Source organism: Strix uralensis, chromosome 4 (assembly GCF_047716275.1).
Source record: "Strix uralensis isolate ZFMK-TIS-50842 chromosome 4, bStrUra1, whole genome shotgun sequence".
In the NCBI taxonomy this organism is placed as follows: domain Eukaryota; kingdom Metazoa; phylum Chordata; class Aves; order Strigiformes; family Strigidae; genus Strix; species Strix uralensis.
The window spans coordinates 27,115,831-27,127,940 of record NC_133975.1 but is presented as its reverse complement, the minus strand read 5'-3'; the positions used below and the strand labels follow the sequence as shown (position 1 = coordinate 27,127,940).

At 46.0% G+C, this 12,110-nt stretch overlaps 1 protein-coding gene across 7 annotated transcripts in view; it reads right to left on the bottom strand.

Moving 5' to 3' along the window:
• Positions 1–4,070, bottom strand: part of LIMCH1 (LIM and calponin homology domains 1) — a 188,044-nt gene extending 183,974 nt beyond the window's left edge. For 6 of the 7 annotated variants that reach the window (XM_074866061.1, XM_074866062.1, XM_074866065.1 and 3 more), the window contains exon 1: positions 3,688–4,070. In XM_074866061.1, the coding sequence (XP_074722162.1) occupies positions 3,688–3,783 (96 nt within the window). In that variant the 5' untranslated portion in view covers positions 3,784–4,070. Of the gene's footprint in view, positions 1–3,195; positions 3,280–3,687 lie in introns of those variants that run through there. The other variant, XM_074866064.1, reaches the window with a different exon arrangement.
• Positions 4,071–12,110: the final 8,040 nt, after the last annotated feature.

Sequence of the window (12,110 nt, the reverse complement as noted above, 5' to 3'; positions counted from 1 at the left end):
AAGTCTCAACAATGAGGAGAGAGCATATTAATGAGGCAAGGCTAGGAGGTACGATGAGGAGATAACAATACCCTCAGGAGTTACATTGGTATTAAATGTGACTTTATTACTATATTACTCTCTTATGAATCTTTATAGGAAGAATAACTCTGTTTATACAGATGTTCTTTCAAACATCAGCTACTCTACTTTAAACACACATACAGGGAACCTTGACATTTTAAGATTACAGGCCATTAGATTAAATTAGATTTGTTATTTTGCTGTAGTAACCCATTAGGCTTTACAAGGCTGATCTATTCTTTCAGTGAAACTGAGATGCATTAATTGAAATGAGATACCACACCTTTAATAATGCAGATCGATGCAGCTCTCTCACAGGGTTTTTCATTCGGTGCCTTTATTTTAATTCCTCTGAGTGCTACTACTATGGTTCATTTTATCATTAAGAGGGCATTCCTCACTTAAGTAGCACATGCTGAGCTAAACTAAAATAATAGGACTGGTTTACTGTTACACAGAACCCTGGATGGTTGATATTTATGCAAAATTAAGCAAGGCTGAACTCCAGTTTCCTACCCAAAGTGACTCATGATCAAAGCAGAAAGTCCACAGAATTCCAAAATCCCACCTTCTGCATGACACCAAATCTATCACCACTTGAAATACTCTCTTACAAAACACAAATGTATAAGCAGCCTTGGCAGTAAGAGTCAGAGCTCTGCTCCTTTTTCCTGCTCAGGTGATCACCTTAGTGCTACTGGTTCAGAGCTCCAGGGAGAGACCAGAGGATTATTATGAGGATCCACCCAAACCTCAGTGCAATTTAGACTCCCCTATCCTGCAACATCCAGACTAAAGTGAAGGAAAAAAAAAGACTTCTGGCATCCAGAAGATCTGCTCTGGTGAAAAGTCACAGACCCAAGGAATAAAGACAAGACCCCCAGGACCTCTGGACCAGAGGAAGGAAAGTACCTAGATCCTTGCAGATCTAGACATTCATCACTTCATGTCTTGGCTCCCCATCTGCAGAAAGAGGACAGCTTCCCTTCCCAGCCCCACCAGAGGAGAAATGCACTGCAGACCGCAGGGTGGATTCCTGTCAGCGCTACACAATGGTGACAGTGCTCACGCGAGGATTTAAACCAGATGAGAATCCAACTAGCAAGTCACACAACTTAATCGTTAGAAATAAAAATGCACAGCAAGCTCAGAGTTTTGAATCTGTCCATTTCTGCTTGAATTTCCTCGCGTGGCACTATTTTACAGCCACACAAGGTTTTAAGCTGTTTCATGCCATTAATATCCTCACCAGCCTGTCTCCTCCATGCTAGGGAGGTCCACCAGCCCTCCTTGCAACCATAACGGTTTCTTTTATTTTTGTTTGAGAGAGATGTCATTTTAAATGGTAAGAAGAAAGCTGGAAGACACAACACACTGGACATTTGCTAACGTCTCTAGGCCAAAGAATAAATTGGTGAGAGACAAGTACAGAGCCAGCTGAAGCAGATGGGTCTAGTAGCCAGACACAGCATGACCCCCATTTCTGGTTTTCACCCAAACCAACAGGGATTGGCACACTGAATGTTGGTACCTATAACATTCCTTGATTTTTATTTTTTTTTTTAAGATTGACAGAGCTTTTCAATAACTTTGGACTAACATGTCAAGTTCTGCATAATTCACTCCGTCCAAATCATCCAGATTTAGAACAGTGAATGCTGACCAGATTTTTGGAAGAGATAATAACCCTCACGCTCCAGATCTTAAAACAAACTGGGATTAAAAGGAAATATAATGTGTTAGGCAAATTAAGCCACATTTGCTTCACTGGCAGTTTCTTCCTCCTTTCTCCTAGTAGGAGTATCAACTCTGGGCACTGCTGGAAAGGCAGATGCTTCCCTCTCACACCACAGCCATGGCAGTGCTCCAGGCTCCTGACACACTCCCTCAAGCAAGAGGACGGTGGCAATAGTAACAGCACATTACAGCTTTGTCATTCATGCATCAAGCAGATTAAAAAAGTGAAGGAAGCACAAGAAGTTACAGACAGCTTCCTTTGTATGCGTGGACCCCTTGGGCCTTCATGGAGGACACGCAGAGTTACGAGCCCTTCTGCTTTGCTTACGAGGCCCTGGGTTGCTCAAGAACAGGCGCGAGACCTCCCGTCACAGTGAACTGTGGAATAAAGTGCCCAAGACAGAAGTTTCTGTCTGACCCACAAGTTTCTGCTCTTATACAGGAAAACTTATAGTCCCTTAATTATCATCACGCCTGGAGTGACTGCTGGCAACTTTGTTACCAACAGAGAATTGCTTCGCTATCGAGTTCTTGGCTTCATTAGCAGTCAGCAGAACTCACAGTCACAAGGTATTTTATGTACCGTATGTATGATGGAGTCATGTGCCTCTCTCTTGGTCTTCTATTATAAAGGCGGCTATATAGAAAACGCCACATTCATCTTCCCAAGACAACTCATGTTTATATGCACTTCACTTTTCCTCTTCCAGGCTGCATACTCACCTTTCCTTGGCACAAAAGCCCTTCTTTTCACGTTCCTCATTGTTCCTCTCTCTGCCTCTGATCCTACACCAGCCAGCTTACTGTGTCAGTGCCAGTTCCCTGAAGTCTGACACAGCATTACCTTTCCGGCTGATACTGGAGTGAACCATTACAGTCTGAAATTCCCAGGGCTTCAGAGAATCTTCAAGTCACAACAATTTTCACAACAATTTGCCTAACCACAGTCGGAAAACAGAATCCACCGAGGCTTACTAAAAGCTGCAGAATGAGTTCAAAGCCTGCAGCTGAAGGGAGCTGTTACTCTGGTATCTGGGTTGATACCACCTTCATGTGTGTTCTGGACCAGCAGTCAGACGAAGGGCTATTTAAAGTGTCTCTATTGTTACATGCCAAAATATTTAACTATTAAATTTCACCCGCCACCTGCCTGTCCTTGCGTTTTACGGCATGAGCACACAGCAAGCAGATCTGGTTTTCTGCCCCGCCTGGAGAGTGAGACCGAGGGTCTCTCCGTGGCGAGGCCGGGCGATGGGTGAGGGGCTGCGGGGCTGCTCTGCCGCGGGACGGGACGGGACGCGCCGCCCCAGGCCCCCTGTGCTCCCCCCCGCCCCCCGCTCCCGCAGCGGCGCTGGCCCGCCCCGGCCCGCCTCTCCGCGCACTGCGGAGCGTTACCTGCGCGGCCGCGGCCACCACCCGCGGGCGACTGGAGCTGGTCGGGCGCAGGGCCGGAGGTTTCCCCAGCAGGGCGGGGGGACCGCCGCCGCCGCCCCCCCCCCGGGAGCCCCTCCGGGGAACGCGTCCGCGCCGGCTCCGCGCACCTGCGCGGCTCCTGTTTACAGCCGCCCCGTTCATCCCAATCCCGGGGGCGGGGAGGGGAAATGCGATTAAAAGATTAAGTTTGGAAGAGATTCGCGGGTGGGGGGAGGGGGGGCAGGGACCCATCCAAAGGCGCGCACGCTGCGCGGGGGCTGAACCGCGGCTCGGGCGGCCCCGGCTGCTTTCTCCGCAGCGAGCAAAGCGGGGGATGGCGGCGGGGGCCGGGACGGAGCCCGGCGTGGAATAAAATGCCTACAGTCCCCGCGACGGGGAGCGGGGGGGGGAAGGACACCGGGTCGTCCCCGATGGGGGTCAGGCGCCCGCACTCCTGCCATCCCACGGTCTTACCTCGATCCACTTCTGAGCCTCGGTGAAGGCCAGCTCAGGCTGGGGGGGGTCGTGCGGAGGCTGCACCTCTCCCAGCTCCAGCCCGGGACTGGCCATCTGCAGGGCCCCGGCGCGCCGCGGCTGCGGCGGGGGAGCAGCCAGGCACCGAGCCGCCAGCCCGAGGGGAGCCGCGGCCGCAGCCGGGGGACGCCGGAGGCCGCTGCCTGCCTCTCCCTGCCTCGCAACCGCCGGGGCGGGGGCCGGGGGCGGCGGCGCTCTGCAGCCCGGCTGGCTGCAGCTCGCCTGCGGTAACCTCTCTCCGCCGGTGCCCCGACCGCCCGCCCTGCCGGCTCGGTCCTCCCTCGCCTGCCGCCCCGCCCGCCCCGCCGGCGGAGCGGAGCTGCGCTGCCCCGAGCTGCCAGCTAAAAATAAAACAGACGGGCGAAGCCGCTTTGCCTTCAGCCCATGCAAATGCCCGCGCCGCCGCCGCCGCCTCCCTCCGCAAGCATCGCATCGCATCGCGGGCGGCGCTGCGACCGGCGGGCGGGGGGGGCCGGGCACCCCTCGGGGACGATACGATGGCAAGGCACCCCCGGCTTTGGGATCTGGGGGCAGCCGATTCCCCCCCACCCCCCCCCGCAGCTCCTGGAGGATACCGAGCCACCTGTACACGCGGAGAGCTGTGCGGGTTGCGGCTGTTGCATTAAACACCTGATTAATTAATGTTGTTGCAGGAAGCACCGGAGAGCTTCCAGCCCCTCGCGGCGGGAAGGGGCTTTGCTCCCCTGCCCGGACCCTCCCGGGGGGCTCCTGCCCCGGGCGCGGAGCGGCGACAGGTGCCCCGGCGGGCAGGTCCCTGCTCCTGCTGGGGGGGAGAGTGCCCCTGCCAGAGTGTGCACAGCGCCTGGCAGCGCTTTTCTTCTCTCAAAAGTGAAGCAGGCGCCAAGGTGTGCTTAAAAAATACCTCAAGGTGTGCGTGAATACTCGAAGGAAACAAACTCCGTCCTGCAGGCACTTGCACACCTAACTTGCAGTGCGTGAGGAGTCCTGGCTCAAACAGATGCTCTTTAGCCTAAGGTTAAGCATAGAAGTTTCTAGAAACAGGGAAGAGAAATTTTTCATAAGGCCTTTTTAAAGCTAAGTTCTAAAAATCTCCACTCCTAAGTGTTGGAAAGGTGAGCCAAAGTTACTTGTTTATATTTATGCAAGCATAGAAAGACATCCATGCTGGAAATGCAGGTATGTGAACCCCTACTGACTACTGAGGGGTTTTTTGAGAGGGGTCACAACTGGCCACATTTTCAGCTTATGATAGCTGTCAACAAATTTTGACAAGAAGCAAACTGCAGGATCTACATTTCAACATTCCCTTATTTTAGGCCTGAATTCACCTCAATTCAAAAAGTGGGATTTTGAATCTTGTTTATTGTTATAAATTAGTCAAAAAATAATGCTAACTCTTCAAATGTATCACAAAAATGCATATATTTAATTCTATTTCATTCTAGGATTTTGTCTTTATTGTTCTCTACCTTTTGTTTCAGTCTTTGTTTATCATCTCAAATTTGCTGGAGTTACAAAGGGCCTAAAAACAGGAGATAAGGTTTATAGGGATTTCTCTGAGAAATGCAACCAGACAAAAACTAGATGAATGGTAATCTAATCTCAAACATTTAAAGAGAAATAAGTGTATTTTGAAATACTTTTGCTAACACAAACTATTTTCTGATTCTTGTAATATTTAAATAACACCAATGTGTATCAGACATCAATTAGATTTATTCTCACGGGGCAGTGGCAGACTAACAATTTAAAAGAATTATCCCACCTCTTTTTTTTTTTTTTTTCTTATTACCATGCAATATCAAATTATGATTTTGCTGTCTGGTGATCTCAGCATCACCTCTCAGAGAACTAGAAGAGCTGGAAGGGGTTGGGCTAAGCATGATACTCCAAAGAGCATCAGTTCGAGACAGAGACCACCACCACATACCTTGTCTTAAACTGAGAGGTGGACATTCATTTCCCATCTATACAGTCATATACAGTCATGGATCACTAAAGAGAATATGGTCTTATACACACTTTTACATACACTCCTATTCACACATGTTCATGTATACACAACTTTTTTAATTGATTAAATCCACACATGGACATGTGGATATAGAGCTAGTGCAGTTTTTAAAAAGCCCTGCCGTGTATTTAGGAGTGTAAAAGACACCCTGCACGGCAGCAGGAATCTGGCCACTTCTTTCTTAATCCTAATCCTGAACCTGCTTCCCATTCGGTCAAGTACGAGGCAACATCCCTGCCTCACTGTTCCCATGGAAACACACTTCTAGCATCAGCCCAGCTCGCCGCCTTTTTTTTTTTTTTTTTTTTTTTAAACCACCATCTGTCTGGGGAGTTGCAGGGCTTGCTCTAAGCCCCTTGAATACCAGTCATAGGTTTTTCAACGGTTTTCTTTTCCCTATTACAGCCACCCTGGCACCCTGGCAACTGGTACAGGAGTCAAAATATGAAAATGACCACCTTAGAAACTCCAGCAAGGTTTTCCTGAGGTCACTTTGCTGCTCCTGACCAGAAACATTTCCAGAAACATAGCGATGGAATTTGTAACAGCAACAAAATATGAGAATTTTTCTTGTAGCTCTGCAAAACTCTCTTGTTTTAAAACAAATGCTTCAGTGTAGCTTCTCTGGTTTTTTTTCTTTCCAGTAAAACTCAAGCTAGCATCTCAGCAGTCCTTACTGCCTGCAACAAACTTGCATCTGTACTTACTAGACAGGGGAAAACCTATGGATGTGCAGGTACCAGTGTCAAGCTGCATATCATTGTCCAGGTACAGTCACCCTTCCCAAAAGCAGACTGTGCCTGCACGCAAGTAAAGTAATTGTGGAAAAATGTGTAAAATGGTGGTTACAGGAGAAGGTAGAAGCAGAGAAAGAGGATCTTCTCTGGTTGTCAGGGATCTCTCTGCTGCTATGCACAAAAGGAAAAATAGAGGCTTTTAGGAAGATACAGTTTCAGGTAGAGTGAGGGTTTAGCTTGTATGAACCGGTTTAGTCTTCTACCCAATTTAGTTTTCTCCATTGGGAAGAGGAACTCTCCTGTTCCTTTTTTTCTTCAACATAACATCTAAAATCTTTACACCTCTTGAATAGCAGGGGCAGGGGATTAATAAGGCCTGACTGGTGTTGTGACAGACCTGGTCTTATCCCATGGCAGCAATGAACGGCTTGCACCGAGGAAGCTGCGTCCCGGACAGCTTCTGCTGCTACAATGTGTTTCCCTGAAGGAACAGATCTGCTGTTCAAGACCAAGTTCTGAGCAAAACTACTCCTAGATGGCATCTTTGTGCTCTTGCTCCTTTTTCTGGTTGTACTAGCCTGATAATAAACCTGTATCTTCAAAGCAGATCTAACACAATGTGCTTCCAGTAACATGGGCACCCTCCATTTGGAAAAATTTACCAAAAAAACATTGCACAAAGAGCAAATGGATGAAACACCCGAGGACCCTCTGTTTCTATTCTATTTTACTTGGTTTATTAATCTTTTGTTTGTGAGCTTTTATAAATGCGCCTTAAACCAGCAAGGCTCCTGGGCTGGTTAAGAAGGGAAGTTATGCTGCTAGCACCAGGGCTTTTCTGCCTCCTTATCTCCTCTGCAATCTGTCAGTCTCTGAGCAGAGCTTATTTTGCCCCCAGACCTTAATGGCCGTAGTTGGGGATGTTACACAATCCTGGGACAGATTTCAGAGAGATCTGAGTTTAGCCATAAACCCACTGCTTTGACTAAATATCTTCTCTGGTGTTTGCTCAAGGACTTTTATATATTTCATTGGTTTGCTTGTCCTTTTTGTCCCTTTAACAAACCACTGAATGTCACACAGAGAACTTGAGGCCATATGGTAATTATTGTGAAAATTCTGCTTGGAATTCTTTCATTCTCTAGAGTATAAAACAGGGGTAGGCACACCCAGCACAGCTCTGTATAACCTCCAGATTATTTCAGAGCTGCTCAGAGATGCAGCCTCTGAGCTGTCACAGGACTCACACCATTGCAAAGAGCAACGTGGCTGCCTGGTGATGGTGCGGGAGTTGGACAGCTCTGGCATAAAGCATCCTTGGTATTAATACTTCTCAACAGTTATTAATCCTGCTGGAGAGTATCTGGAGATTATTACTGACTACCAGAGGCAGTTGTGCACTTTTACAGCTTGTTACGTGTGAAAGGGTGAACTCAGAGGTGAGCTGAGTGAGCAGATGAGAAGAGCCCTTACAGCAGCATCTATCAAGGTAGAGGAGGGTGATGGAAGAGATGCTAAACCAGAAGTTTAGCATTTTCTTCCTTGATAAAACTAGATTCAAAGACAGCTCAACTCTCCATGACATGCAGCCTGTCTTTGAGAACAGGCTGGTAAAGATACTCACTCAGAAGCAAGAGATAGAAAAGCCCTAATTTTGAAAAATGACTCAAAGAATGTTCCCATTCAAGATGTTTTTTAATTTATTTTTTGAAAACTTACAAGCTAAAAGAAAACTCACACCAGGGCTTTAGTTATTTTTAATTCTCATGAAAAATCAATGAATCTGTGATTGTGAGAGCATGTTGATTTTTTTCAATCACTCAAACAAATGTTGTGACTTCACATTTTATTTAATCAGGGCATCTGCTGTGGTGCATTTGCAGTGTTCAGCATTTGGCTGACAGCACCTGTTTGTTTATCCCGCACATGCTGTCTTCTATCACAGTCACTTTCTCTCTGCTACCGCTCACTCAGCAACATATTGTCAGGCTTGGCATTGATGTTCTGTGTCATTCTGGGAATTACAGGAGTGGATGGATCATCTGAATTTACTCTTTTCTTGGAGAAAAGCAGTATTATCCCTTCTTACCCTGTCCTGGGAGAGCGTGAAGCTCTTTTGTTAAGCGTTTTTTCTCTATGTTAGAATTTTATATTGATTTTTGAAAGCTATTACATCCAATTGTCACCTGGTAGCTGAGCACCATTTGACATTTTCCTATTTGCCTGTCTTTGCATTTAATTCACTTTTTAGATTTTAAAAGCTGTTATGTATCCAGGATCTGATATACTACTACATATGTTGCTATTTAACTAGCTATAAGCCTAATGAATTACAGTGCAGGCAATTCAAAATGAAAGATCATGTGCATAAAATGCCTGTAAATTTTCAACATAATTTACGAAGCATAATTTTGGGGGTCTTCACCATCCTGTCTGTTCCCTGTGTAACAAATCCCTGATCAGTACCTCTGTGTGTTTTGAGTGCTGCTAAGCTTTTAGGTGTGTGTTTTTCCCTGCCCGGCCCTCCTTTCTGGCTTTGACACTTGGTTCTGCCTCTCCTGGAGGCCTCCAGATCCCAGGCTGATAGCTCTGCTGATTTCACAGAGCCTGGCTCAGCTTCTCCTTTTATCTGCAGCCACGGTCAATTCTCCCACTCACCCAAACAACCACTTCCTTCCTTCTTTATATTGTTCTCACCAAGACCTGCCTTTCCTCTGGTATAGGAAATTCCTATATCCAGCCTCCTCTTTAACAAGCATCCTTTTGTTTCTCCACTAGCCTGCTTTACTTTGTCCCAGACTGCCATAGTTTCCTGTCTTTCAACCCCATTCTCTGTCTATTCGGCCTCAGGTACTTCTTCTTTCCTCTTGTTTGTACATAGTAGGTGGAAGAACAACACATTAAATATAAACCATGAAAACCACTGGGAAAGAAAAGCAGAAAGCTAGCCAGTGAAAGGAAAAATATCACAAGTAAGTGATACCAAGTTACACAAGGTTAAAAAGATGTAAATTGGGTTGAATGAAGAGCAATTACACTAAAAAGAAGTGGAGAAGTAGTGAAACAACATGAAATAAAGAGGTACCAAGGTAAGGAAAGAATAAACCTGAGCACAAAACCAGTGAACTTGTCAGGCCAGGGAGCATCCTTTCATTCTGTGTTCGTAGCTACCAAATGCAGGAAGGTTCAGGTCCATACACGTTCTTTCTAGGGCCTCCCATAAAATACATACCGTATTATAAAAAGAAAATGACCACACGCATACACCAGCAACTGAAAGAGGACTCTGAAGGAAAGGTGGCTCTCCCACCCCTCTCTCTGACTCCAGAGCTGCATAGTTCTGCTCTCTTGACAGCTCAAGTTGGGAAAAAGATGTGGCAGGACAATGGACCTTTCACCAGCTGTTATCAAGGATCTTCTTAGCCCATTACAACAAAAGTGCATTGGTGGGCAGCCGATGCTCGTAGGTTTGTGTACCTGCTGATGTGATGCCCAGTCTCATTAATGCAAAAACAACAAACAGCCTTTGCTTCTCTGCTGAGCTGGAAGTGGCACAGAAGGGCAAAACAGTATTTCCCTTCCAGTTTCCTTCTGAGTTTGACTGCTTATCAGCTACTTTCTTACAATTTACTTCATTAAAGGCTGGAGTGGAAGCAGAGTGTTCTTCCAAACACAGTCAGATCCTGAGCAGGAATCTCCACTTCCAGTATGTATCTGCAATAATCTCCCAGCTGATTTTGCACTTTGCTCATTTAAATGCAGCATCTTCCCCTGCTGCCACCCACCCAGTATACATCTTACCCCATTTCACCATCCTGAGTAAATTTTCAAGCACATGGAGTTACTCAAATTTTTCTCAGTGAGGAGCATGGTAGAGGGGTTTTAGTACCCTTAGGGAGATGTTCCTCAACACCTCTTCTATAGTGCCACCACCTAGGAAGGGGCTCTTTTAAGTCAGCTAACATGCCCAGAGAGCCCATGCCAGCTGCAAGCTCAGTAAGTGCAGCTGAGTCTGTCTAAGCTCAGTACGTGCAAAGATAAGAGGCCAGAGCAGGTTGTTCAGTGGTCTACAAACCTTTGCACCAAGCTGTATCTTCAAACGAGTGCTACAGAGTTGTGGTATTTGGGGGAAGAGAGGGCCTGTCATGTACGAGACAGCATGCAATGAAGGCAGTTAGAAACTTTTGCCAAACTGGTGTCAAATGGGGTGAAAATCAAAAACTGTGTATGGAAAAAAGGTGATTTGCAGATCAAGTTCTAACTTCCAAAGTAAATTCCTGGGTTCTGATATTCATTTTCTTGCTGTATAACAAATTTTGTGCAGTGCTGACATAACCATGTCATTCACTAAACCATGTTGTTTTTATCAAACATGCAAAAGGAATAGCAAAAACCCCTCTCACTGATGTTAGAACAGCTATTTGCTATGTCGCTGCTTGTGAAAGTTTGAGAAATCTGGGAAAAGCCACATCACATTCAGCCTTTATTTTTACACAGAATCATCTAGGTTGGAAGGGACCTTGAAGATCATCTAGTCCAACCGTTAACCTAGCACTGACAGATCCAAACTACACCATATCCCTAAGTGCTATGTCGACCCTACTCTTAAATACCTCCAGGAATGGGGACTCCACCACTTCTCTGGGCAGCCCATTCCAACACCTAACAACCCATTCTGTAAAGAAATCCTTCCTAATATCCAGTCTAAACCTTCCCTGGCGCAACTTGAGGCCATTACCTCTTGTCCTAATAGTGACTTTAACAGTGACTTGTATCATTCAGAAAGAACTGGTGAACGATGTCTTCCCTTTTCTTTTCTTAGTAACTATCCCTGTGGAGCAGATCAAAAGGGAAAACCTGTATCTAGAATTAACACTGGGCTTTATCCAAATTTGTTTGGGGTATTAGCTAGTTCACAGTGAATTGGAACATTCATTTACTCAAGATAAGGAAATAGGCAACCAAAAGTGGAAAATGGAAAGGAAAAAGAGAAGCAGGGGCAGAAAACACAAAAAACAAAAAAAACCCGAAACACCCCCCCCCCCCCCCCAAAAAAAAACCCAAAAAAAAAAACAAAAAAAAAAAAAAAGGAAGAAAAAAGAAGAAAAAAGACTGACTTCATGCAGTAGGACAACAATATATCTCATTTAGCAACATTATAATTTAGTTCCATGACACAGGAATCTTAGGCTTTTTTGTCTCCTATGTATTGAATTTCTAAAGGACAATATTTAGCAGAAGATTGTGTTCAACTGGAAGCAAGAGCAAGCAGTGTAATGTAAGATATAGGTGAGTTTACTCCCTGAAGGCAGGCTCTCTTGCTCAGTGATCTCCTGTGGCCTGATGATCCTTGTAGAACAAGACACTCATCAAAACCTGTGGAGGTGCTTTGGTGCAATAGGTACCACTTCTGGGACAGATGGCATCCGTCATGCCATCACAGACATGGATGGTCACATATTCATAAGAGTCAGGCTGTCAAAGTCAACCATAGGTGCAAATGCAAAATGAAGGCTATTATGTTTTCTTTATTTTGTTCCACCCAGCATTTCAAAGGACGGAGTAGTATTTGCAGCCCAGCCTAAATTACTACTGTGAGTTAGGAGGAGCTGTGGACATCTCCCCAGATA